Here is a 27715-nt window from a genome sequence, read left to right as displayed (position 1 = left end):
AGCGGGGCATGAGTGTAGTGGGAAGAGCAGTCCCATTCGTGCAAGAAATGTTCATCTCTTGTCTGGCCCAGCTGAAGATCCACCCACAAGAACATAACACCACCACATTGTTAGGAGGCAAGAGAGGACCTTGATCAGAAGGGCTGATTGACAATGCAGGGCAACTGTCTGGAAAACCAAGGAGGATGGGTGCAGCTAACCCGGGAAGACTGCAAGACATGAGGTGCAGAGCCAGTGGAGGGAAGATGACCATCCTGTGTGCCAGAGTTGGGGGGCACACAGGGCAAAGACACCTGTCACCTTCCTACTGCCCAAGCGTGCTGTAGGCCCAGGCAGTACCACTGTCAGTTGGAACACATAGGTGAGACCTGATACGGGAGTCTACATACATGGCTAAGCCCAAGCTCACTGGGGGACTGTTGGTGGCAAAGAGTACCACAGTCTTCCTGTGTCTGAGGTGAGTGAAAGTCACTCAGAGTCAGCTTGTCAGCATCATTCGGTGGCCCAAACTCTCACAATCCTATGAAAAACACACTGCATTGGCCAGCAGGAAAATCTAGGTGGCCCACCTCCTGGGACTGAGGTCCAGCCATAAGCTCCACGAGGACCCTGAAAAATGCCAGCTCTGGATTTCTGGATGACACCATGTGTGTGGTAGAGGGCTAATGAGCGCCCCAAAGGGGAAAGACAGAGCCTGAGGCCCACGTGGGACCTGATCTGAGTCCAGGGTGGCCTCTTTAGATGGCACTACTGGCCCCTGCCAGTCTCAGGCACCAAATGGGACTTAGACCATTTTGAGGAGAGCCCCCTCAAGCACAGGGCCCCACTTTCCTGGCTCTAAGTGTGTCAGTGCTCCTAAGGTATTGGCATGTTGCGAGCAACAAAATCCGCTTCAGTGAATTTAAGCAAGAGGAGATTTACCAAAGAGTATTACAGAGTTTACCATATCATGGAAGGGCTGGAGGAATGGGCTTTAGGCTAAACTTCCTGAGACAATTCTTAGAACCATAACACAGAGAAGGCTTGGTTAATCATTGGTTGCTTCAACTACCAACCTAAGAAACCTACTGCTCCCACGGCTGACCTCTAAAACATACTGCCTCTGCCACCACCTGTGCCACCAACGTTGACGCTCTCAGCCTCCCCTGTTTACTCATGTACTTTGTCCACCAGATTAAACCTTGAGTGGATGCATTCGATGAGTAGAACTGAAGTCACGTGTTTGGAGCAAAGGAAGCTTGAAGATTCTCTGTTGGGTGGGAGAGATTCACAGTGTGAGGACTCTCTCAGCATGTGGATAGGATCATCAGAAGATATGGGCAGCTCTGAATGCCAGATACCCCCTCATCAAGGTGACTGAATTATGATTATTCCATTAATAAATATAGAGAAGTTGATGAGGAGAGTGAAGAAAGTTTAGTTTGGGAGTGGGAAGGATAAGATGAATCTCACTAGGAAAAATCCAACAGATGGTTGGAAATATGCAGCTGAGACTTCCTAAAGCTCGAGTTCTGGATTTGAGAATCACTGATGAAGAGACGGCAGCTGAAGCACTGAGAATTAACGGTGAGAAGGTAAGAGTAGGGAAGAGAAGGCATGCTTAGGATCGAACATATTTTGGAGCAGGGAGAGGAGGAGCCTATAAAAGTGACAGAGAAATAGGTCAAAGAGATGGGAAAGCCAGACAAATGCTGTGTGATGAAAACTAGCCAGGACTGGCTACATAATTTTCAGGGCCCAGTGCAAAATGGAAAAGCAAGGCCCCTTGTTCAGAAATCATTAGGAATTTTAAGACAACACAACAGAGTACTCACCATGGGGACCCTTCTGAGCTTGGGGCCCTGTGCCACTAACTCTATGGGCTGCATACCCATGAAGGTGGCCCAGAAGCTAAGAAGTTGGAAAGTTTCAAAGAGGGGCAATGTCAAGGAGGATGAAGTTTGAGAACAGGCTTTGAATTTGATTATTTCGATGTCATGGTGATCTTCAAGAGAGCGGGGTGAGGGGCAAAAGTCCGATCAGAAGAGGTTGAAGAGTTGATTCCTTGGGGATGAAGTGCAGACAGTGAAAACTTAGGGGTTTGAAGAGAGATGGCTGGCCCAGTGGTTCAGGGAGCAATTGGGTTAAGAAATAGCCACTTCCAAGTAGAATAGACACAATCACATCTATTGGCTTAGACTACGTGAGCAGGAAAGATTGAAGATGGAAGAAGGGGGGAATGAGTGAGGGCATAAAGGTTGGAAGTGGTGAACATGTTGGGATTAACAACAGAGGTGGAGAGACGGTAAACTGGAAAGTCAGCCTCGGAGCCAATCCGCAGTAATAGAAGAGAGGGAGCATGAAGATACAAAGAAATCAAGTCAAACGTTCTCTAAGTGGGCAGAATGTATCATCACAGAGGGTTTCAAGGATTTTTATACCATTTATTTATCACAGTCAACAGGACCAGTACCAAGCCCTTTAAATGGAAATAGATTAATTTATGAAAACAGCTCTCCGTGTTTGTGGGGGACATCAACTTAGAAAGCATTCTTGCTTGTAGTTTGAAATGATGGAGATTTAGTTAGAATCGACTGCCCTCTGATGAGGTCAGTTTCATCCTAGTCCTAAATCATCTTGTTTAGAAAAATGCTAGCAAATTAAGTTTTTGAGTGTCTTATTTCTCCGTTTATTCTTTTGTATTTGTTTAATCCTATTACAGTGTGAAGAATTTCAGGTATCCCCCCTCCCCCAAATTTTATTCTTTCTATAGAAATCTTTCACTATCCTTATCAGTTTCATATGAAAAAAATTCCCTTCAGGATTTTTGAATTGCAAGTTATGAGAAGTAAAAGGAACACAACAATTTAAAGAACATTAAAAAATCCCCTTAATTTTTGTTTGTTCAAAAAGGCAAAAACATTTGAATTTTTAAACATCCAAGACTATAAGTGAACCGAAAGGATGAACTGTTGTTCAGTTAAGCATGAAAAACAGGATTTTAGAGTTGTGTCGGTTATTAACTTCTAATTTGTGTGAAACAACCTTCCTGAACTTTCCCTTTCCGTAACTAGTAATTAAACCATTACTCTGACTGGAGCAATTAGAGGTGAGTATTTTATAAACACAAAGGTAATGGAAAAGACTCTAGACATTAAATCACATCCAGATTAGGAAATGCCAGCAACAACAGAACAACAACAACAAAGAAACTCAATTGGAAATCACAAAGGAAGACAACCCATTTCAACTAAAAACCAACCCTGGTGGAAAACAAAAACAGAGGGAGATTGTATTACTTCACTCACGTATACATAATTCTCCCTTAAAACAGAGAAATGGTCGCACCTGTATAAAAATAAATTTTTGTCAATTGTGGATTAATTTTTGCAACTAAATAAGAGAACGTAGCTTGAGCTTTTTTGGTGTTTTCTTTTGAAAATGTAACACTTCCTTAGCATGGTGTCTTTGAAAAATAAGTAACATAATGGAGAAGGAAATTTGCTTCAGAGAAATGTGCCCATTCCGGCATTAACATTCTGGAGCCTCTAACGGTCACTTCTTAGAGGGCAGGGTTTAACCATTTTAGACCAAACTGCTTTGACCAATGGGAACACAGCTCCTTGAAAGGAAGCACTTAACTTTTTAAAAATGGTAACAAGACTGGATATTCTTAGAAATCTATTGATTTAAAATGCTTTCTCTTCTCTGTCCAATTTTGTCAAAGCCCTTGTAAATTTAACACAGTCCTTTTAAATGAGTGATTCAACCCCAAATACTTGAAAGTTAGAGACCCTATCTAGAATGCTTAAAATACATGCACTTGGCTGTTTGTGCAGCAAAGAGTCTTACTGCTACAGTTTATCTTGACACTTTTTTGAGAATGTGCATTTATAAGGAAAATCTGATGAATTCTGACAACCTCAGGCAATGTTTCTCAAACTCAGAATTGCCTACTTGGCTGCTCACTAAAATGCAGATTCTTAGGCACCCAGCCCACCTCTGAGATTCAGTTATGTTTTGTTTCTTTTTGCTCCTTTACTCTTTAACAACTGTTCCAGGGGATTTTGATAAGATGGGATAAACTTTTTAAGTAAATATAATAATTCTATAAAATTCAACCCTGATGTATTGGATCTGGCTCACAGTTCTTCATATGAGTGAAGCTGGGGGTAATTAGTAACCATATCTTCTTAATCAACAGGGAAGTGACTTTTAAAAAATTAATAGACAATTTTTGGGGGCAGTTTTAGGTTTACAGAAAAATTGAAGGGAAAGTGTTCACTCACCCCCACACTGCCGCCCTCTCCCGTTTCCTCTATTATTAACATGTTGTATTAGTGTGGTACATTTGTTACACCTGATGAGCCAATATTGCAAAGTGACTTTGAAATGACATGGCCAAGGCTGCCCAATACCTCAGTGGCTGGGCTGCTGCTGGGAACCAAGCCACACCCACACACTCATTTGAACAGGCAGCCTGGTAATTTCTCTTGAGAGATGTTCTGTACAGATTAACATCATAATGACTGTAATTGTTCTACCCCAGTATGTGAACACAGGCGGCAGCAGGACTCATTTGACTGAATACTTTGGCTGGTGCCTGGGATTGTTGGTACTTATCCTGGCGCCATCTTAACTTTCCTTGCAACCTGGGACACAGTCTTTAATGGCTTAAATGTGTCAACTTGTCAGACAGGGCAATAGCATAGCAAGTATCACTAATTAACTTATACCTTGACTCCAAAGGGAAGTGGGGTGGGTACAACGATATTAATGCTGAAGAACTGCTCCGAGATGGATTACAAATATGCTTAAACTTTCACACAAGGATTACAGAAATATGCTTCATTCAGTCATTCATTCTCTGAGACAGGCTGGGGATACAAATTTTAAAGCAGTTAAATTTTGTTTTCATAAATTAATCCATTTCCATTTAAAGGGCTTGGTCCTGGTCCTGTTGACTGAGATAAATAAATGGTATAAAAACACTTGATGATATCTTCTGCCCACTTGGAGTACGATTGACTTGATTTCTTTGTATCTTCATGCACCCTCTCGTCTCAGTTCCCTCTCTTCAGGAGCTTTGATTCTCCTAACTGAAGATGGATAGGACATCAATAAAAGACCCTTACAACATGTTTCCTCAACAGTCTTAGGAATAAGCCACACCCTGTGGGTGGGTGGAGCGGGAAGCAGGATGAGTGCCTTGGCATCTCTGGGGAGGATTCCCCTGGAAGACGTGACTTTCTGACTTGAGTTTTAAAGGATGAGTAGCGCTTGGCAAATCCCCTAGAGAGAGCTTCTCATACCATTTGCGGTGAAGAATCAGTCGTTTTTGTTTCCAATCTGCCAGGTACCAATGCGAGAACCCTGCTGTGCCAGGTCTGACTCACCACCGAGTCTGACGACACCCATACTGGTTTACTACACCCTGTTCAGAGAGTCCACCGATCACGTGCTTGGATTCGTGGCATTTTTAAATTGCTACAAAAGTTTGTAAACTTTTGCTCTCAACTTCTCTACCTGTTACAGCCAGCCTGCAAACAGTTTGCAGACCAGCCTAGGGCCAGGTGCCAACCCTCTGAGGGCACCTGACGCTTGTTATACATGCAGAGTGTCAGCGCTCACGACACTGAATTCCAACCCGCATTTTAACAAGATTCCCTGGTGATTCCTGTACACGCTAAGGTTTGACGACCCGCCCTGGAGGAAACCAGGACTCAACGCCAGGTAGGTTTTATCCACCGTCCATCTCACTTCCATTTGCCTATCTCTGTTTCCTTTAGGTCCAGGAGAAGGGTCACATTTTTTAAGCTGCAATTGGCCACGTCCTCTTCCAGTTTACAGAACCACATTTCCCCCCTTTCTTGAACACGTCTTTTAACCTGACTGCAGGAAACGCACTCAACACGGAAGACAGCTTCCAGAAATTCTGATCAGCCTCCGTTCTCCGCTTTGATCTGGCCCAACAGCCGCGTAGCTCGGCGGACCGCGCTTCCTTCCCCGGGGTCGCTCATCTGCCGAGCTGCATTAACGAGAGCCGCGCTGAGGCCTTCCTGGGTCGGCGAAAGATCAAAGGCACAGAAGAATCCCTCCACCCCGCCTCCCCAGGGACTACTATTTGGTCTCTATCACCGGAGGGAAGAGGCACCTCCCCGGCCCGCGCCTAGGTGGGGAGGCGGGGACAGGAGCGGTGCCGCACCCGCCGGGACCTCCCCGCCCGCCGCCGAGCGTGCGGCCGCCCGGGGCGCAGAGTGGGCGGGGCCTGGGTGGTAGGTGGGGGAGGGGCGGGCTGAGGGCAGGGCCCCCAGTGGGCGGGGCGAGGCGGGTGAGTGGGCGGGGCGAGAGGGCGGGGCGGGGCGTGTGCTCCTGTCTGCGAGTCTGTGCGGCGGGGAGCCGGCTGAGCCGTGGCGCCCGGGTGCTCACCGCCGCGGCTCTCGGACGCGGGGCTCGCTTTGTGGTCGCAGTCCCCCTGCCCGCGCCGAGCGCCTCCGGCCCAAGCGCACAGGGAGGGGGCGCGCCCCCAGCCCCCCGCCGCCCTCCCCCAGCCGGGGGGAAGAATGTGCCACCAGCTGTTCTCCGCTCGCGAGCGCGGCGCCCAGAAGTGAGCAACTTGGAGGAAGAGGAGACAAAGGCTGCGTTTGGGACGGATGAGTTAGAGACCTGGGTTTGGGCAAACAAAAGGTGCGAAAGACGAAGAGGGGATCGGGAGATGGCAGCGGGAGAGCCCCGTGGGCTCGAGTTCCTGGGAGTCGCGCCGTGACACGCATGGTTTCCCCGGATCTTCTGCTGGGCTGACTTCCGCAGCTGGAAGCCGGGCTCGGGCAAGTTGGGGAGCGCACTGGAACAATGGACAACTTCTTCCCCGAGGTGAGTGCGCTCGCGGCCGGGAGGGGCGGGCGCCGGGTCCCTGCCGGCTCGGGCTGCCTTCTTGCCCGGACCCGGCCTCCGATGCCCGGGACGGAGGATCTGCCCACCGCGCGGCGCGCGCACTGGGTACCTTTCCCTAAGCCCGAGAGGGCGAAACTTTCTGGGAGTCGCCTGAAATCACCCCCCGGGGCTCTCCGCATGAGTAAGCCGAGGCAGGTTTTGTTTTGTCCCGCGCTCCCACTTTGCTCCGGGATGCAGCGAAGGTGAGCTTCCTTTTGCGTGGGTGGCTGGCTCCCCGGGTGTCCCCGCGGCGCCCCGCGCGAGGTGGGGCGGCGGGCGGCTGGCCCGGGCCGGGAGATCTGCATGCCCGACTGCCGGGGTGCAGGAAGTCCAATAAAATGTTCACCGGGGACCTGCCTTTCTCCAAGAAAGGTCTGGTCTGGTATTTCCTTTGCAAAACGTGCCGGCTTCCTGTGAGAGGGGTGCAAACACTTCCAGTGGAGACGGCTTAATGAAGTGTGAGAAGGGGGAGGCGAGGGTTTAACCGTTCCCTGTGTTCTCTGCCTGCCGGACGTTTGGAGTCTAGGTTCTAGTTCTCACCCAGCAGTGCACTTTTAGGGTTTGGGATCATTCCAGAGGGCGAGATCAAAAGATCATGTATTTGTACTGGCTGTCCTTGGCAGATTTTGAATTCGAATTTCAAGAAAATCGTTTAGGGCAAACAATGGTTATTTTTAAAGATTAAACTGATGCCCCTTTTAGGGTCATTGAGGGCGGGACACTACAGTGACTTGAAACCCTTGACTTGAGAACCCTTTTTTTTTTCTGGGATCGAGAGTTACTGTAGTTTCTTGGCTCCCTTTCCTTTCTTGGTTGTGTTTATTTAATAGATTTTGTTTAAGTTTGAGGTTTGAAGTGGCTCAAAGTAAACTTAGTTGACTTAAGGGAGTCTGATGTGACTTTCATTGAAAGCCAGGGCAAGTTTTGTGAATCCAGGACAGTTTTGGAATCTTCCAGCAAATTAGATTAGTGAGGGTTTGCCTTCTGTGTTGGCTAACTTGCTTTATCAGACTTAATTGGATATAATATTTCAAGTCATTGTGCTTTCTAGACGTCCACTTACTGTCTTCTCAGACAACTAGTTATATGGCCAAGGTGATAAATATATTCTTGTGTAATAGTAATATCCAGTTTTTTCCAAGTGGTGTCTCAGATGTCGTACCCACATGCACTATGAGAAGTGGACTGGAAAGGAATTAATCATCCACTAATACATATTTTTACTTAAAAGAAACGCAATATATAATTGTGAGACCGTAGCATTTTCTGATCCATACATCTTTGTTTTGATGCCTGTAAGAAGGTACCAGAACTTTTTTTGCACGAGTTGCAGGTTAACCAATGATGAAAGAATGGTGGGGTGGGGCGTGGGGGGGGGGTGGAGTGGGGCTCGTGTTCAATTGCTTTCATCTGTAAAAAATCTAGGCTCTGCCTGCAAGACACTAATTCTTAACTTTTTTTTGTGGCTTTATTTTGTTTTTGTTTTCTCGGTCCTTTAGGAAATCTGATGAGAACATAGAATTTGTATTCAGTTTGTTGGGGTCTCAGTCCCCATGAAGCATGTCTGCACCGCGGGGGGTCCGTGGCCTCCCCTTGGGATGAACTCTGCCCCCTAGTGCAAGTTGGGGGAACTGCAGGATAACGTGGGATGGCAACAACCTCCTGCCCTCACATTCTCTGGTTGAAGTATGCTAAGTACTTTCTCCTTGCGCTGTATATCTTAGTGTAAGGAGACCTGGTTGTTGGATTTTATTTCCATGATTAATGTGCTATAGAAGTTGGCCTTTAGGAGTTATCTACTCCATCCTCTTCATTTTCTAGGTGAAGAATCTTAACCCAAAGATGTTGTCATTTGCCCAAGGTTGAAGAGTTCATTCCTTTTCCTCTGTTGGAAAAGCCTTTCCCTCTGTTGTGGTGACTTGAGCATTTTGGGGAAACTTTTATGTATTTAAAGTTATGCTTTTAATCTTGTGATGTATTTGTATTACAACATGAATTTCTAATCAGCCTTCAAAGTTCTGCCCCTGAATGTAATCACTTGAGTGGGAAGCCAGCAGGGCCCATCAGAGAGGCCACACAGTGTTGTGTTAATTGGAGACAAACTCCTAACATAGCTCCTGTCTCTCTCTGTTTGGTGTTGTATACCAGAGCATCCTTTTTGTTAAATTGTCCGGTGAAGAAAATCTTATAATGTCCCATTAGAGTAGAAACAGTAATGTGAAAGTGATCTATTTCCAAGGACAGCAGAATTGTGGGCCCTCCGTATCACTAAGTGGTGTCCTGTTCTTTGGTAACTTTTGCCATTATGATTTGTGGATAATGACTTGTTGCTTGTGGAACAATTTGAAGCTAATGCTAATGATGGAAAAAAATTAAATGAGATGTTGCACGTATTAGCTTAATTAGTGGCCAAATAATAAGGAAATGAGAGCTACTTGTGACTAGCAGCTGCTCTTTAGAGCTAGACCAGGGTGTCTCAGACTGGGTACCATTGACATTCTGGGCTGGTTAATTGTTGTGGAGGGACTGTCCTATGCACTGTAGGATGTTGGGCAGCATCCCTGGCCTCTACTCACTAGATGCTAATAGCGCCCCCAAGTTGTGACATCTACAATGTCTGCAGACGTTGCCAAATGAGCCACAGGGAGCAGAATCACTTCCAGTTGAGAACTACTGAGCTAGACCCATGGGTGCCTCTTGGAATTAATTCCTGTGCGTGTTTGCAGGCACTGCTCTCTTGCCTGCTTTAAATAGCATCAGGCACCTTACTGCCCGCCAGCAGGAAGCCTGTGAGGCTTGTGCTCCTCAGCTGATGGCTACTGATGTCACAGTGTACCCCAGGAATGGAGAACTGAGCGCCCCACACTCCCCAATGGAGTTTCAGTTTCTTCATGGCCTTCCTTAGATTTTTATGGCTTCTCTAGAATAAATTGTGTGTGCACTTCTGGGAAACTTGTTTTTTCAGCATTTGGAGGTAAATCGTTAAAAAGTTTACTTCAGGCAAAAACTAAGTTTAGGTATGTCCGTAACCAGAAGCAATTAAAAAAAAAAAACCAAACAGACAGAAAAGGCTCAACCAGTAAAGTGGTGAGACTGCTATGTAAAAGTGTTGTTGATCTTTGAAGTGGACTGTGTTTCCATGTCCCCAGGGCCGAGTACAGTGCCTCCAGTACTGGAGGGGCCGGTCACGACCAGTTGAACACATAAATGACTTTTCTGTTTTAGGAATGGCTGTTCAAGCAAAAGATCTTTTGAGGATTATTAATGGGACAACTATGAATGCTTTGATTTTCAGAATAAATATGTAAAATATACACAAGTATGATACTCAAATACAAATATAGAGAGCAGGTGTTGTTTGAGGGATAAATTGTTAGTGGAAAACATTCCAGCTGTGCCTGTTTCTGACAGCCTGGTTCACGCTGGGTTGGAACATACCCAACTTACAACATGTTAAGTGGAAACACCTTCCTTGTTCCCACTTAATTTGGGAAGGTGTCTTGGTTTTGGCTGTTGCCTGGAGTTGTTCGAATAGCTTTTAAGCTGGAAATAGAGTTCTTGAGACTATTTTTCTCCCTTTTTCGTAGTATATATATTTTTTCGTTTGGGATCTTATTGATATTTCTTTTCTTGTTAAAAAAATTAAGATTGTGGGGGCCGGCCCCGTGGCTTAGCGGTTAAGTGCATGTGCTCCACTACTGGCGGCCCAGGTTCGGATCCCGGGCGCGCACCGACGCACCGCTTGTCTGACCATGCTGAGGCCACGTCCCACATACAGCAACTAGAAGGATGTGCAACTATGACATACAACTATCTACTGGGGCTTTGGGGGGAAAAAAAAAGGAGGAGGATTGGCAGTAGATGTTAGCTCAGGGCCGGTCTTCCTCAGCAAAAAGAGGAGGATTGGCATGGATGTTAGCTCAGGGCTGATCTTCCTCACAAAAAAAAAAAAATTAAGATTGTTACTTTAGGCAGCTCCTTCCCTCTCCCCAATCCCCAAATCATTTCTCGAGGACAAGAGGGAAGAGCTGAGGGCTTCCTTGTCCCATCAGATCCTAAAGGTGACCCCTTTGATGACTATAAAATAGAATCAGGACATTCACTGCTGGCCCCTTTCCTCACGATGGAGTTATTATTGTGCCTCGCCCCTTCTGCGCACTGCGAGGATTTGTATGTCAAGTACTCTTTTTTTGGCCCCTGCCGCGTTGGGGACAGCAAAGCCCAGGGAGCAGCTGTGAGCGGGACAGTTGCTAGCAGGGGGCCCCGGTCTCCCTGGCCAGGGTGGGGAGGGAAGGGCCGCTCCCACCATATCATGTGGCCTGCTGTTCTCTCTCTCTCCCCAAATCAGGCACAAACCAGCGTGGGCAGGGCCTTCGCTATTTAACCAGAGTGGTGGAGGGAGAGAACAGTGTTTGCTTTTTCAGCTCCTCTGGCTTTAAGTGGGGTCACCTTTAAGGACACGAGCCTTGAATATGCTCTTCTGTTGAGATTGGAAGAACATAGGGTACCTTATTATTAATAGGTTTCAAAAGTTTGCATTCAGAGTAACTACTGTGTAACATTTTCATGTCATTAATTTGCTGAGAACATTCAAGAATGAGCAACCAGTGAAGTCTACCTTAAGCTTGGCAATACTTCCCCTTGCCTAAATGCCCCTAGGTGGAGGGAAAGCACCCCTTCCTTAAAAGTAGAAAAGCTGGAGCCTTTAGGAGCCCAGCGGCACCCCTCCCCACCTGTAGGATCTCAGCCCAGTTATCTGCCCTTCCTGGGCTTTATTTCTCTGGTCCGTAAGTGGACATAATAGTGTCAGCCTTGCATGGTTACTGGGGAATTTGAGATAAGATTTACAGAGCCCTTGGCATATGGTAGGGGAGTACTAATAAAAGGTTAGTGATAGTAACTTAGAAATTAAGAACCAGTGGCCCTTAATGGTGACTGACGTCCCGGTACTCAACGATGTGGGGAACCTCAGCCTTAGAGCTGTTCCCCAGGATCATTTCTTGTGCTAAATTTCATGTATTAATTTTCTCCTGTTCAACCTGTACATTTCTGGCAGATTTTGTATTTCCAGAATTCTGTCTAAAGCACGTCCATACTGCTTATAGAAGCAAGTTCACATTCCTTGGTCTGGTTTTCGAGGCCTTCTGATCTTGCAACTCTCTAGTCTCTTCCCCCACGTGCATTCTCCTCCTTCGGAGGATCCGTTTGCCATCCTGCTCCAGCCACACCTTTGAGCCTGCCTTCCTCTGTGCTGGTGATGTCCTGCCTGTCGGCTCCTTTTTGAAACCATCCCTGACAGGTCTAGTTCACAGTGAGCCCTCCCACCCCTTTCCTCTGAATGTGGCTCTGCCTCCTCCTGTCCTGGTCGTGTTAGGAATTTACCCCCGTTAGCTGGAGGCTTTACATATCTTTTTCTTTTTCCCTTCTCAAATGAGTCAACAGAGCCTTGTGAGGTTAAATATCCCATTTATAAGTTTTATCACTTCGTTTGCACTGAAAGGTCCTTAAAGATGGGATTCTATCTTTGTATAGCCGTTATGGTTCCCTCAAGTACAGATTTTTTTTATAGTGGAAGAGGGGAGATGCTTATAACTTTTTTCCTCGATGATGAAGCATTTTACCATTCTTTGAATAATAAATGTGGCTGATGTTTATTGAGTGCAAACTAAGTGCCAGGCATGTTTCTGAGCACTTGACATTCAGTAATTCATTTAATCCATTTAACAGCCCTATGAGTAAGGCTCTATAGATGAAGTAAGGCACAGAGAGGTTAAGTAAGTGGCCCAAGGTCACACAGCTAGAAAGTGATAGTCAGGCTTTAAACTAGACAAGCTCTCTCCAGAGCCTCAGTGCTCTTCACTGCCATCCTTTTCTCTCCTCTTGGTGTCATTTGCCTTATGCTATGCTTGCATCATCATTTCTAGGCTCTTTGATGAAGTGCCATATACAGTAGGCAGTTAGTAAATGATTTTTTGAGTTGAAAACTGCATGGGAGTTTGGGGAAGCAAGTGGTCCACATCCCAGAAACGTTGCAAACCCAGCAGGAAAATGTTAATCCGCTTTTGAACATGCCACTAATTTTTATTTGGTTTGCTTTTTACTTAGACAAGTACCTTCTGTTTCCTTGTAAAATGTGGTTTCTAAAGCTGCCGGCCCCAACTTCATGAGGATGGTAAGAAGATTTATAGAATAAGGCACTCAGAAAACTAGATTTTTGAGACGTGTTTATTCTATTAAAAGAAAGGGTAGGACTCATTTGCCTCCCCAAATCTCACTGTCAATTATGGCAGTATGCCTCTTTGAGGTTTGCTGACGACATCTTCTCTTTCGATGAAAGATTCTGGCTACTTTCCCAGAGTTTCTCCATATCAGTTGTTTTACTGGTTAGCTTATTAATGCCCGTGGAGTGATCATCGACAGCAGAGCGGAACAGTTCTCCAAGAGCATTCCTTGAATAAAACATTTTCTGCCTTGCTAAGAGCTTTTCAGAAAATGTGTCCGCCAGGCCTGAATTAAGAAACTTGAGTCCCCAGTGTAAATCCAGCGTCTCTTGTCACATGACGTCACATCATCTGACTCTGCCACTTACAGGAAAAGGTGTTAGAGTTCTTGTGGCAAAGCCATGACACATCTGTTGAAATACAGCCAGAGCAAGGGAGACCATGTGGGAGTTGTACACTTAATAGTAATGCCTTCACTCAAGCTTCAGTGTCTGCTGTTCAGGGTTCAAATTACCTTCGTATAAAAATTCGTAAAGGTTTTACATTGTGGTAATTGAAAAAAATGAGATATTTATATTAGAAAAGAAAAGATGGGCAAGGATGGATTTTTACACTTTGCAGTCAAGATGCTTATCTTTACTTCCTGTTGGTGATTCAAAGGCCAGGAGAAAAGGAGATTTGAGGATGTTGGAAAAAATGTAGCTTTTTTACATGGTCTCCTACCCAACCTTGGATCACCAAAAACTCCCAAAATTCTTTTAAATGTCATTTTGTTTTTTCCGGTCAGTTAATAGCATGCCAGTAGTACCTACTGACGATGGTATACGTTGTGGGGAGAGGTGGACTTGTCTCTTTGAAGAGCCTGTGCTCCTGAGATCGACTTTGTCAAAATTCTGTTTAAAAGAAATTTATCCATAGACTGCATGCTCATGTGTGCAGCTGCCATTAATAAATTTTGGGGTTTTATTAGCTTCGTAGGTACTTAAATTATGTTTATAGGAATGTATTTAGAATTAGGACTGTTCTTGCTAAAAAATGCTTTCGATCAACATAGATTTGCTATATTACTTTTCCATGTCATTCTTAAATTCATTTTTTCTTTCCTTAATCCTGCAAAGAATATGTACTAAGTGTAGAAAATGTCTTAAGTAAAAGGCAAAAACTCCCTGGGTCCTACTCTTAATGTTTTGTGGTGTATGCTTTCTATGCCTCTGTGTATTTCTCTAAAAGCACACTTGTGTTGTTCTTCACTTAAGAGTTGATTGAGAAAAGCTTTAAGTGTCAAGAAATTTGAATGTGCACGGGCAGCCCTGTTATGCCAGGGCCAGGGGCAAGAGTACAAAAGCAGGCCCCATATCACATATCTGAATATTTAAAAGTTATAAATCAAGCTTATACTGGTAAGTAAAATGTCTTCTATTCTCCCACCTTGACAAATATACGTTTATTAGGACACAATTGAAAAATGTGTTTCAAGCTATGGTTTTTATTGCTGAAAGTCAGCAGACTATCAAAGATGAAGGGAGATAATTATAGTTGCACACATCTGGGTGTTCTGTTGATGGACCAGTGATGTTTGCATGAGTAATAGATGTATGCGCCATCATATTTTCCATATATCTATTTTTATTGTCCATGTTTCAGCAAAATCACTAATTATGTGGTTATAGTCAAGATTTTCACAATAATTTGTATTTTATTGACAGTAAGGCCAAAGTAGAAAACCTTTCTTGAGTCATTTTGGTTCTTAGATTGTTTTTTAATTAATTTCAGCTTGGAGAAGGCCTGCTTTGCTAAGGAAGGACAGTAGTTATTGGCATTGTCAGTAAAATTCGTATAGTAATATTTATTTATTTATTTTTTAATTTATTTATTTGCTGAGGAACATTTCACCCTGAGCTAACATCTGTCGCTACTCTTCCTCTCTTTTATATGTGGGTCGCCACCACAGCATGGGCACCGACGAGTGGTGTAGGACCCCGCCTGGGCCACCAAAAAAAAAGAAAGTTTAGTGTGCTTCAGAGGAACACACTGAACTTAACTGCTAGGCCACCAGGCCGGCCCCAATATAGTAATACTTAGATTTAAAAAAGGAATAGGATATGTGATAGATTACTAATATTGCAGGATGTCCAAAATATTTTAATTTCATTATATGTCATAGCATTAATTTTGTGAATTTTCACTGTTTCTTAAATTGTTCCTCAAACTTTTCAATGCTGTGTATATTATAAAGAAAACTGAAAACAGAAGTTAATTCATTAAAAATCTATTTTCAGCTGAGACTATACCTTAATGTATATTGTCCAGAAAACAGTCTATGTAAAAATACATTTGGGGATTATGTGTATGTGAATCTTTTCCTTCCTGCAAATGTTCTTTTTGAATCTGATTTTTTAGTATTTTCTTGAAATATGACTTTTGTTGCATGGTTCACAATGTCCTTTTTGATTGAGGAAATTTTTCTCTAAAAATTTTATTTATTTATTTTTTAAGTTTTTGTTTTTTTTTTTAATCCAGAAGTTTTTTTTTTTTTGGTGAGGAAGAGCAGCCCTAAGCTAACATCCATGCTAATCCTCCTCTTTTTGCTGAGGAAGACCAGCTCTGAGCTAACATCTATTGCCAATCCTCCTCCTTTTTTTCCCCAAAGCCCCAGTAGATAGTTGTATGTCATAGTTGCACATCCTTCTAGTTGCTGTATGTGGGATGTGGCCTCAGCATGGCCAGACAAGCGGGGCGTTGGTGCGCGCCTGGGATCCAAACCTGGGCTGCCAGTAGCGGAGCGCACGCCCTTAACCACTAAGCCACGGGGCCGGCCCCTATTTTTTAAGTTTTAATTAATTAATTTATTAATGCAGTAACATTGGCTTATAACATTGTATGAATTTCATGCATACATCATTATACTTCTGTTTCTGCATTGATTACATCATGTTCACCACTCAAATACTAATTACAACCCATCACCACACACATGTGCCTAATCATCCCTTTTGCCCTCCTCCCTAAAAATTTTAAAAACACATTTTTTTAAAGTGAAGTGGCCAAATTAGTTCTCTTTCAGGTTTTTGGAAGCTTTTGCTAATATTAATAATAGTAAGCAATAGTTTGTATCAGAGAACTGCCACTTCTGCAGGTTCAAAATAAGTATTTTCCACCGGAGACCATGGTTTGCTCTTTATTTGAGGAACTTCTGTTTATTTACTTTTTTTTTTTGTCTTGTGATGTACAGGGTACTCTGAAGCCTGCAGCCCAGGGCAGTGGTCCTGGGTCCCCTTGGGTCAGGTCTGGGTCTAAGAGGGGCCTTGCCCATTCTTCCTGGGCATGTATCATCATTGATATGACTCTTTCAGGTTGTTTCTAGTTGTTTGCTCTTATGGAAAACAACACAGGACCGAGGTCGTTGCACGCTTGTCAGATTATTTCTTGAGGATAAAATTTTCCGGGAATGGAGGTGTTTGATCAAAGGGTTTGCACACTTTTACTTGGATTATTTGGCAGCAGAGTTTTATGAGAGGTGTCAGTGCAGCTTACAGCAGGCACAGCTGAGACCCCCTGTCATGATATATTTAAGATAGCAGGGATTTTGTTAACTTCTTGTTAGAATCTTAATGACGTGGATTGTTTCATAGAAAGGTAGGACATAATACTAGATTTCTGCGTCCACTGTTAGGTTCTTTGAGCCAGAGCAGAGGAGAAAGCAGAACTCCCCTGTGTTCTTCTCAGTTCATTACAGCAGGCTTGTTGATTCCAACCCCCCTCCACCCCGCCTCCTCCCCCGAAAATCCTAGTGTGGTTGCTGATGTTCATCTAAGGCCAAAGCCCACGCATGGGACCCGGCTTTACACTACATGGGGAGCCATTGGCCATTTGGGGAATCATTTGTATGGATTTTTCTTTTAATTTTCATTCTTTTGCATTTGTTAAGTATCCGTGTGAGTTAACCCTGGGCCACAATAGTTGTTACGTCGTGGTTGTGGTTCTAACTGGAGGGATTTAGGTAACATACGATACTGTTGGAGGGTGTGTGTGTGTGTGTGTGTGTGTGTGTGTGTGTGTGTTATGTGTTTGACTTTAAGCCTTCTTATTCTTATTAATTACTCCCAGGAAATCTTTCCATGGACTTTGAAATGGAAGTGTTGAGTGCCAGGTGAAAATAACACTACGCCTTTTACAGTGTATACTGTTGTCATTTAATACGGGTTTACTTCTGTTAATTTCCGCCCACATGATGTGGACTAAGGGCCAAGTTGTACAGCCCTCCAGCAGGCAGATGTGGGCAAGTGTGCCCTATTTCTAGATCTCAATCTCAACACCCTTGACACTCTCTGCCGAATCAGTATTGGTAGTGGAGGGCGCATTGTAGGATGTTGAACAGCATCCCTGGCCTCTAGTCACTAGAGCCAGTAGCACTCGCCTCCCTCAGTTGGGACAACCAAAAATGTCTCCAGACATTGCAGATATCCCCTGGGGAGAAGAGGGTGCAGATTGCTCCAGTTGAGAATCACTGTGCTGTGTCCACACTTTTATGGCCGCACCTTAAATTTGGGTCTCGCTGGTACTTTTTTCATCCTTCCTCATTTATACTAATTCCTAATTGCTTTTCACCTCTTTGGGGCTGGGGAGCACACATTCGTCAGTGTGGAAATTTTATTCTTTCTAGGATCCAAACTCGCCCGTGAGATCTGGGCACTAATAATCAGTCAATCATGAAAGTCATGTGTTAAGTTGTTGGGTCTGGTTAAAACACTCACGTCCAGCTGTACCCTCTGCCCTAAGGCTTCCGTCGGGCCCCCTTGGTGTTTTACCTCTCATTCCCAAAATGCTCTAGATTCAGAGCATTAGAGAAATATTTATCATATTGAGTAATTAAACTGACAGTTGTTCTCCACTAGGAAAAAGAAGGTCATATTCTCTTGAAGTTTTAAGAGCATGTTGTAGTAAGTTCTATCTACTGCCCTCTCCCCATATGTTTTGTATGGTTTATTCTGGGATGCTTTTTTTTTTTTCCTGAAATACAGACTCAGAAGTTGCCAAAATAGTAGAGAGAGGGCCTGTGTCCCCGTCACCCAGGTTCCGCAGTCACTGCCATCTTATAGATCCATAGTGTAATATAAAAACCAGGAAATTGACATTGGTACAGTCTACAGACCTCCTTCAGATTATACCACTTTTTACATACACTCACCTGTATGCACGTGTGTGTAGTTCTAAGCAGTGTTGTCACACATATAGATTAGTGTAACCACCAGCACGATCATAATGCAGAACTTTTCCATACTTCATGCTACCCTACAAGAAATAGTCCCAGCCTTCCCCTAGTTGCAACTACCACATAATCTGTTCTCCTCTATAATTTTGTCATTTGTGAGTGTTATATAAATGAAATCACTATGTAACCTTCTGAGATTGGCTTTTTTTACTCAGTGCCCTTGAGACCCAGCTCTGTTGTGTGTATCAGTAGTTCCATTTTATTGCTGAGTAGTATTCATTATTCTGGTACTAATTTTTTGTGTGTATGTGAGGAAGATCGGCCCTGAGCTAACATCTGCCAATCCTCCTCTTTTTTTGCTGAGGAAGACTGGCTGTGGGCTAACATCCATGCCCATCTTCCTCCACTTTATATGGGACGCTGCCACAGCATGGCTTGTCAAGTGGTGCGTCGGTGCGCTCCCGGGATCCGAACCGGCGAACCCTGGGCCACCGCAGTGGAGCCCGTGCACTTAACTGCTTGCACCACCAGGCCGCAATACCTGTCACTGACATCCATTACCACTCTGAGACTAGCAGTTATTTGCATAATAAGTTACTCTGTTTTTGTCCCATAGCTATTAAGAGCTCAGATTCTCATGGCCCTCCTTGTTTACTCCTTGTAGTCAATTTAGTAAATTTAAGTGCTGTTTTCAAAGACTTTTTGATTTGTGACTCTCTGCCTCAAGTAGTTTGAGGTAGATTTGCTCAGATCTGGTGCTTTCTACCTCTTGGTCATCATCATACCAATTAGCAAATTCCGATTCCTGGTCTCCTTCCCTGAGACAGAAACTTCATGCAAGTTTTGCATGGCTAAGCTTTTGGGATCGAGCTCATTTAACGCTGTCGGTGTCATAACACTACATGTCACAGCCCCACGTGCACTAGTCAAGTGAGCAAGTGGATGTTGGAGTTTACTAGAGCCAAGACTTCTTGGGACGCTGAACAAAAACGCAATGAGATATTCCTGTCATCCGTCAGTGTATCAGCAGGACCAAATGGAATGGGGATTTCTTTGATGTAAGCCAAGACTTCTAAGGCCATCAAAAGTGTCCTGACTCGAGTCAGCCATACAGTGGTGGTGGCAGTGAGGGACTCATCCAGGTGGAAGGTGACAAGAGACGCTGGAGTAGGCAACGGACAGCCTCCACCCAAAGGCTTGTCACTCTGCAAGGAGCAGTGTGGCTCAGGTCCTGAGAACATGCGCTCCGCTGGGAACCAGAGCACAGAGATGGGAAGGCATCCCTGGGATTCTTGCCCTCCCACTGGCCCTGGGTCTTGCCTGTTGGGAGGAATGCCCAGTGAAGATGAGCCCAGTATAGAAATGAGGGAGTATTTCCCACAGTTATGCTTTCCTGGGCAGGGGCTCTTTCTTACTGCCTACATCTTACTGCTTTTGGTCCCATGCTTTGAAAAAAGTTTATTAGGCACAGGGAGAAAGAAAACGTGGAGACAAATCCCATGAAAAGAAACTCGCTTTAACTTTTTGAATCCCCCGGGTGAGGGGCCACTTGATCAGCCAGGGATTGGGTTGCCTCCTGCCCTGCAGTCGTAGGACCGGTCTGAGCTGCCCTCACACTGACTGCCAGTTTCTGTGCCCTCCACTGTGCCCTATCTGTCTCCACCCTGGATCCTTGATCTTGCTGCCTCTTTCCTTTTGTAATTAAGATCTGAGCTGAGAGTGAGTCCTGAGTCCTGGGGAGACGCCCTGTATTCTGCTTCTCATTACCTAGGTTGTGTGTCAGAGAGTTTCTCCACATAGGAGTTGTCTTTTTTTATAACTCCTGTTTTATAGGAAAAATGTCCACTTGCTCTTGTTTTCTGCACCAAGTATGTAGATAAAGCGTGTATAGTGTTTCAGCAAAAGTAGGTGAGCTGTCGCTTTTCGAGTGTAAAAGAAATAAGGATTTTTTTGTTTAAACTAGTTTATATATATATATATATATATATGAGATAACTCCAACGTATATCATTTATGTGTGTACATATTTGTGTGTATATGTAGATATGTTAGATTTAGCATCATGGTTCCTGACTGAGGCTGTCCCGGCTGTTGGTATGGGAAATGAAGTATCTTACCCAAGGCCATGTTACTGAAGGGTCTTTGTCCACATCTAGTAGATGTATTGTTTGCTGTATAGAAGTAGAGTCTTCAGTAGGCAGTATTTCTGAACTGCTTAGTTTTCTAAGAAGATAAAAGTTAGAAGCAGCCTTCCCTTCCTTTCACACATTACTTGCCTTGTTAGGATGGGGTCATCAGAAACCTGCCTTGTTAATCATAGGTACTGCATTTCCAAAAGATTTTCCTTCTTCAGGGATTCTCTCTAAGGTAGGTGCCAAGTTCAACTTCCAGGATATGGAGTTCAAGTACAGACTATAAATTCTGGCATTAATTTTTTCAGACCTTGAGAACAACTGAAATTCTTGGATGTTTCTCATGGTGAGGTAGCTTTTTCAGCTGTACCAATTTCTTTCTTGGCTTTGGGCAGATCTGGTAGGTTAGCTTCCTGTGTTTTAGGTTCTAAAACCATAGTCACTTAAGGTTCCTTTCGAAAAGGCCAGTGTGTCTTTTCTGTAAATATTTAAAAGATGGACTCTCTTGCTGTTTTTCAAAGTATATATCAGAAGAAAAATGTCTGATAAAATGGGCTGTTGGTTGTGAAATTAGAAGGACTGGATTCTGCCATACAACATTTTGGAGAGTAAGCAAGTCAAGGGCTCTTTCCCTATGTGAAGGGTAATTTGTGCATCTGTCTTTTCACCAGAGTTATTCTTTTCCAATATTTTACCATAAAAAATTAAACATGAGTCATCAGTTCTAAGAGTAAAAATGGGGAGCAAAAATCATTCCAGCTTGGCTGCCGTGGGCCTTGTTCTTTTGTGGATTGTATGCAGTGTTAGAAAATGTGCCTCTGAAATTGAAAAATCTCTTTCAAGGAATTCAGAGGCTCTTCAAGGGAATGTAACTTTATCTTTACTCGCCTGTAATCTTGGAGATATCAAGTACAAGGATTCCTTTTATCCTGAGGCACAGAGATGAGGTTACTTTATCCAAGATCTACCACCAAATCATAGGGTCAGAAATGTAACTTGGGTTGTGTCCTTTGAGTCTCTTAAAATCCCCGTGGGCTCTTAAACCTCCACCAGATCCCTAAATGTGAATCTTGAGAGTTGGCATGTGCGTGTGAACCAGAAAATAGGATATTCTCACAAGAATTAAAGGCCACCCTTTGAGGATTTTTTTTATGTGTTATTATAAAATGTTTGATGAAGTTAAATAGCTCTTCCCTAAGGAAAGCAGAATTTTGGAATCATATTTTTAAAGATGGTATATCCTGTCTTTACTATAATCTAGCTTAGGACAAAATTACCTTTTAAAAAAAATTTTTTTTTTTTAATATTCTAGCAGTGTTGTCTAACTCAAGTCAATGTTTTGTCAAAGGAGCAAATACAATGTTTACCTAGGATTTGCTATAATGTGGGATTTTGGTAACAATTTGCATAAATGAAATTCTGTGTTGTGGTTTAGCCATCACATTATCCTTTCCGTCTCCATGCCATCTGCATTTTCTTTTATCCAATTTTTTAACTTTGGAAAGATTATCAATCACTTACCATGGGCTGGGACTGTACTAAATTCTTTACGTGGATTAATTCATTTAATATGCCCAATAGTCTTATATGATTGGTACCATTCTCATCTCCATTTTACATATGAGAATACAGAGTCTTAGAGCAGTAATTTGCCCAAGTTCACACAGCTGGGAACTGGTAGAACCAGGATTTGGACCCAAAGATGTCTAGCTGTATGGGACTTGAATTCACTTGGAGGTGATGGTAGTGGTTCGTGTGGAAGGAGGTGAAGGTGGAATCTGTGTGGAAATCTTAGGGAAGGTGTATTTGCTTCTCCATAAAGTCATGTAACACAGCCCAAGAATTACCTAATTTGCCAGCAACTGCAACAAGGAATAGAAATTTTCCTATAATCAAACAAAGCAGAAACACAGTCCTTCTGATCATTTTTGTGACGGCAGCCACTGACCGTTCATCCTGAGTGGTAGGCATCGGAGGAGTTCTGTGTGGAGAAGCTTCAAAGAAGAGTTTCAGTGATGTTTTTGTAGGTTTCTGGGGAGCGTCTCTACTGAAGGTGAAGGTGACACTGAATTTCCTAAATCATTTTTCTTGGCTTTTGTCAGTTTCTGATAAACTCCAGATTCCCATGAAGTGATGTTGCAAGAGGGCATGTTTGCTTTGGGATCTGCGTGCAGTTTGTGAATCTTGCCTGTTATCTGTGAATGGGGAGGAAGACTATCCTCTACCCACTCTCGGTCCTTTCTGGCTAGGCTACAAATTAAATGGACATGAGACTGAATAGCAGGAGAAAAATCAAACAAAGTTTAATAACCTGTATATATGGGAGAAACTCAGAAAATAGAAACTGAGCAAAAGTTGTCGTTTTGACTAAGCTGCTCACTTAAGTATTTTCAGCTAAAGGTGAGGAGGGTGCTAGGGGGTAGTGGTTTGGGATTTCAGAGGGGAAGAAGACAATTCATATGGAGATGGAAATGCAAATATTTGTCAGACAACTCTTTACAGGGCCACCTGTGGAGAATATGGCTGGAGAGACAGAGTTTTGGATAAGATGGGATTGTTGGTGCCTTTCTTATCGCGTCTATTTTACATTATCCTATAGGCATCATATGGTAGTGGCTCATTCCTGTAACAGGCCTTCTATGTTAAATTCTTTAGGCAGTTAGTGGGGGAGGTCAAATGTCTGTCAGAGAAAATAATCAAGGTAAAGAAACATATTTTAAGGTGGATAATTTTGATCTCCCACATCTGCAAGCTGATGGCTTCTGTCTGCCTTGTAGATGTAAGTGGCACTCAGCTGTCTAGTCACAGTTTTGGGCATGTGGACTGTTCAGGTCTTCCACAGTGGAGATGATAAAAGTGCTCTTTCGTTCAAGTTTAGGAGTACTTTTTTTTTTTTTTTTTTTAGTAAAGACTTTATTGTTTTAGGTTCACAGCAAGTGATAAAAAATTTTAAGAAACCTTTTTGGAAGTTGACTTTCCTCCAACTGATGTGAGATTTTTAAAAGATAATTAATGGTTTACATTTAAATCAACTTCTCAAAGTTGTAATTCAGTTAAGGGGGTGATTCGGTAGCCGCTAATGATTTTCATTCAAAAGAAGTACGGATTTTGCAGTTTAAAGAGAAATGTGTTAGCATGGTTATGTCAGTAGATATATTCTTTGTCATAGAGTGCAGTCTGGATGTTGCTAAGGGCTGAGTACGTCATTGGAGATGGGATTAGATGATGGGATGTTTTATATAGAATAGTGATTTTCAACAAGGGACAACTTTGGCTCCCTGGGGACATTTGGCAATGTCTGGAGACATTTTTGATTGTCACCACCATGTGGGGAGGGTACCACTGGCATCTAGCGAGTAGAAACACCCTAGAATGCACAGGACAGCCTCCACAGCACAGATTGATTGAGTCCAAATGTCAGTAGTGCCGAGATTGTGAAACCCTGATATAAAAGATTGCCTTCATTCTATAAACCTTTTGCATTTTATTTTAATTTTCTGTGTTTTCTAAGTAAAATTATTACTGCTAAAGCAATTTCCTGTAGGGCATTTTTTGTGTGTGTGTGTGAGGAAGATCAGCCCTGAGCTAACATCTGCCAATCCTTCTCTTTTTGCTGAGGAAGACTGGCCCTGGGCTAACATCCATGCCCATCTTCCTCTACTTTATATGGGATGCCGCCACAGCATGGCTTGCCAAGCGGTGCATCAGTGTGTGCCCAGGATCTGAACCGGCGAACCCTGGGCTGCCGCAGCGGAGCGGGCACACTTAACCGCTTGGGCCACCAGGCTGGCCCTGTAGGGCATTTTTTAGGGGGGTGTGTGTGTGTGTGTGTGTATTCATTTATCTGGTTTTTGTTAATTTTAATATTCAAATTATATTTATTATAGCTTAGTTATATTACATATCTAGATCTGTAGTTGTGTCTTAGTTATATGTATTCCAAGATTGATTTCTGTGGCATTAGTGAAAAATAAATAAAATATTATATGTAAATCTGTATATTTATATAGTGGAATATGAAGTTATTCTTTTCTAGGTCTTCTTAACTATTAGCTTCCACTTATCCTAAAAAGCAAAGGTATAGACAGTAGAACGCAGTCACAAAACACCAGGAAAATGATATGTATATTTCGGAGCCAGAAGAAAGCTGGAAGGGGCCTGCATTAGAGATCTGTGCTCTGTTCTCTGGGCCTCTCTTGTCATTCGATTAGTTAATTATCACGCACTCTCAAGTTACCAACCCTGATAATGCAAGAGGCTGCCTCTTTGAACTGGATAAATGAACCTTTACCAGCAAACTCCACACTTTTCTCTTTTCCTTTCCTGCTTCTCCCAATTTTGATGAGTAAGTGTGTGATTTTTCTTTGTGCTTAATTTTCACCTAAAGTTTTGTTTTTTGCAGGCCACAGAATGAATCACTGAAAGCTTGGTAAAGGCAGTTGAATCAGAAGACAGAATTCTTATTTGCTGAAAATAAATGGAAGAATACTTATAAGTTCCCCCCTTTATTCTCACCAAACCTTCAGGCAGGAGGGAAATTAAGTTGAGTTCATTTTAAAGTTCCTGGATTTAAACTGTGGTTTAGGAGTTTTTTTGTTTTTTTAAAATTTCAGCTTTATTGAGGTATAATTGACATAAAATTGTAAGACATTTAAAGTGTATATTGTGGTAAGAATGAGTTCTTTCCATGTTCTCCTCACCATGTTTTCCCCTTCTAGCAGGAAGACAAAGAAAAGGAAATAATTTAATCTGATCTTCTATTGACTTTGTTGCTTTTTGATGTGGAAAACACTGTAAATGAGACCTCTTTCTAGATGAGCTTTAATGTCATGCATGCTTTGTTTGTTGATTGGGAACCGTTTAAAGAAAAAGACTCCTCAGGACGCCAAACGGGATATTTAATTTGTTAGAACAAGAGTCTGCACCACTATCTGTTGATGCAAAATTAATTTATTAAGTGGATAATTTGTTGGGCATTAGCTGACCCTGACATGGAATTAAGGTCTCTGGAGATGATTCATAATGGAAATCTGGGCTTGATAATGAGGCTTTATCAATGACATTGTCACCAAGGCTTGGACTTAACACTCAGGGGACCAAGGCCATTCAGCTGGGGAGGGACATGCACCAAGTCCCTATTCCCCAGCTCGGTTAATTTAGATTAATAAGAAATTTGAGTATGGTGAGTGATTTCTTTGCTTCAGATATCACTGCTCATTAAAGACCAGTGTGATGGGATTCAACGTGATTCAGTTGTGTCAAGGGACCTCTGGTGGTCCTGGCATGCTGTGAGACTAGAGCTGTACTAAAGCTGGGACTCCCACCTCTGCCTTTCTGAGACCAGGATGTTATGGAGGGCGCGCTGGAGGACACCAAGGAAGTTAATTAACTGATGACCTTGAAAGGTCCTTCAGATTTATCTAGAAGCTATAAACCTCTAAAACTAACAACAGCAATAATAGAGGACATTAGTAAGATACGTATTTGGTGCCCTTTGCTGTGCTAAGCCCTTTATATACATTATCTCATTGACTCCTCTGTGTTAGGAACTATTGTTAATCCCATATAGAATTGAACCACCTGTGGCTTAGAGAGGTTAAGTAACTAGTCATATCACATAGCTAGTAGATGGGATTCCAAGTCTCTTATCTGACTCCAGAACCTGTGGTTCATTTCTTCTCTTTCAAGTTACTATCTCAAGGCTTATCACAGCCCTCCCAGCCAGGTGGATTGCCAGTCTGGAAGACTGACTTTGGATTTATCAAACGTTTGGACTTTTTCCCAGTGCTGTGTGATCCCAGACTAGGCAACAATTATATTTCAAGGTTATTTTCGTGGCTTGTGTAGCCAGTTGAGGGTGTGTTTTGTCTAGGACTCTCTCAAATATAGGACACATTTGGGGTTAGAAGCTCAGTATTTGCAAATAGGCAAAACAAAAGGAGTGGACTGGGCAGAAATAACAGGTCTACAGGATTAACAATGACATAGACAGGCCACGTAGGCTTCCTTGGACATCGCTTGTCCCAATAAGGAGATGGTCTTAGGACGTATTGATTTGCTCTTTTGCTGGCCACTCTCTGATTGCATAGACTGACCGATGATGGATATTAGGTTCTCTTGTGAATGGGCCCTGCGGGCTTCTTAGGGTATTCCAGCAGAAGCTCATTGGGAAGGTTGTCACGGGTTGGAATCATGTAGAGTGGCAGCGAAAGGCTGCGTGGCCGGCAAGTGGGATCGGCAGAGGAACTCTGGTGGCGAGCTCTCTCTGTCCAGCTGCCCTGACGCTGGAACGTTAGGATCTCGATTGTTTTGTCAGTATCGGATGTTACTCGTGTGCCTTTCCTGACCTTCCTTATTGCCCAAGTCCATGTTCCCAGGTGCCTCCTTCCGGTGAGGAGCCCAGGCCAGCTGAGTGTTATAATGTTTCTTGCCATAACTGAAATGATATAAAAGGTTTCAACATGGAGGTGCAGAGAGTACCCCACCTGATGGAGGTTATTTCTTCAGCTGGTGCCTTTTGGCCCTCCTCCTCATCTTTTGTGCCTCTTCAGCAACTGAGTCCTCACCCCGCCCCCCATAAGTCTAGGCTCGACTTTGCCTCTTGTATTTGGAGCCCCGATATTTGCCAGCCTCATTTCTGAACTTTAAAATATACACATGTATCGTGGTTCTAACTTGATGCTCTTGTTCTGACTCCGGATCCTGTGGTCGCCTGAACACGTCCAAGCCCCGCATCACATACCTGCCCTTGCTTCAGCCACTGGCCACTGCCCAGGGTTGGTCTTGCTTCTGTGCAGAACTGTCCTGTCCTGGCCTCCTCCCTAGTCTCTGACTTGCTGCTGTCCTGGCGTCTCAGTTATGACAGATCTCATCCTCCTCCTTCAGCTGGAGTACTCACCTTACAGATGCAGTTTCTCAAAAGATAGACCTGTGAAGGCGGAGATTCTCCAGTACCTGAAATTAATCATTCAGTCTTGAATTTCAGGTGGCCGTGCAAGGGGAAGCAGAAAATGGCAGTTTGAAATGTTCACAGGCAATTCATAGCATAAAAACCTGGATTCCTTCCAAAATTGCCAATTATACAGCTCCCTGCTTTATTGCTCGTCAAAGAAGAGTTGATGATTACTCAAGGTTTGGATTTTTAGAGTTAATTCGCCAGAGCTTTGAGAGAATATTGATAGCTGCCTGTACTTTTTTTTTGTTTGATGAGTTTTTAGCACCTTGCAATGCTGAGTATG

The 27715-nt window shown here is 43.4% G+C and overlaps 1 protein-coding gene across 1 annotated transcript in view; it reads left to right on the top strand.

The window, feature by feature from the left end:
• Positions 1 to 6381: 6381 nt before the first annotated feature.
• The window catches only part of MYO10 (myosin X), a 214477-nt gene continuing 193143 nt past the window's right edge, over positions 6382 to 27715 (top strand). The window contains exon 1 of the mRNA XM_004422691.3: positions 6382 to 6852. Coding sequence (XP_004422748.1) covers positions 6832 to 6852 — 21 coding nt within the window. The 5' untranslated portion in view covers positions 6382 to 6831. The remainder of the gene's footprint in view (positions 6853 to 27715) is intronic.

The sequence above is a fragment of the Ceratotherium simum genome, chromosome 18 (assembly GCF_057802395.1).
Source record: "Ceratotherium simum simum isolate JZ-2026a chromosome 18, ASM5780239v1, whole genome shotgun sequence".
NCBI classification, from domain to species: domain Eukaryota; kingdom Metazoa; phylum Chordata; class Mammalia; order Perissodactyla; family Rhinocerotidae; genus Ceratotherium; species Ceratotherium simum.
This window is presented reverse-complemented; position numbering and strand designations above follow the sequence as displayed.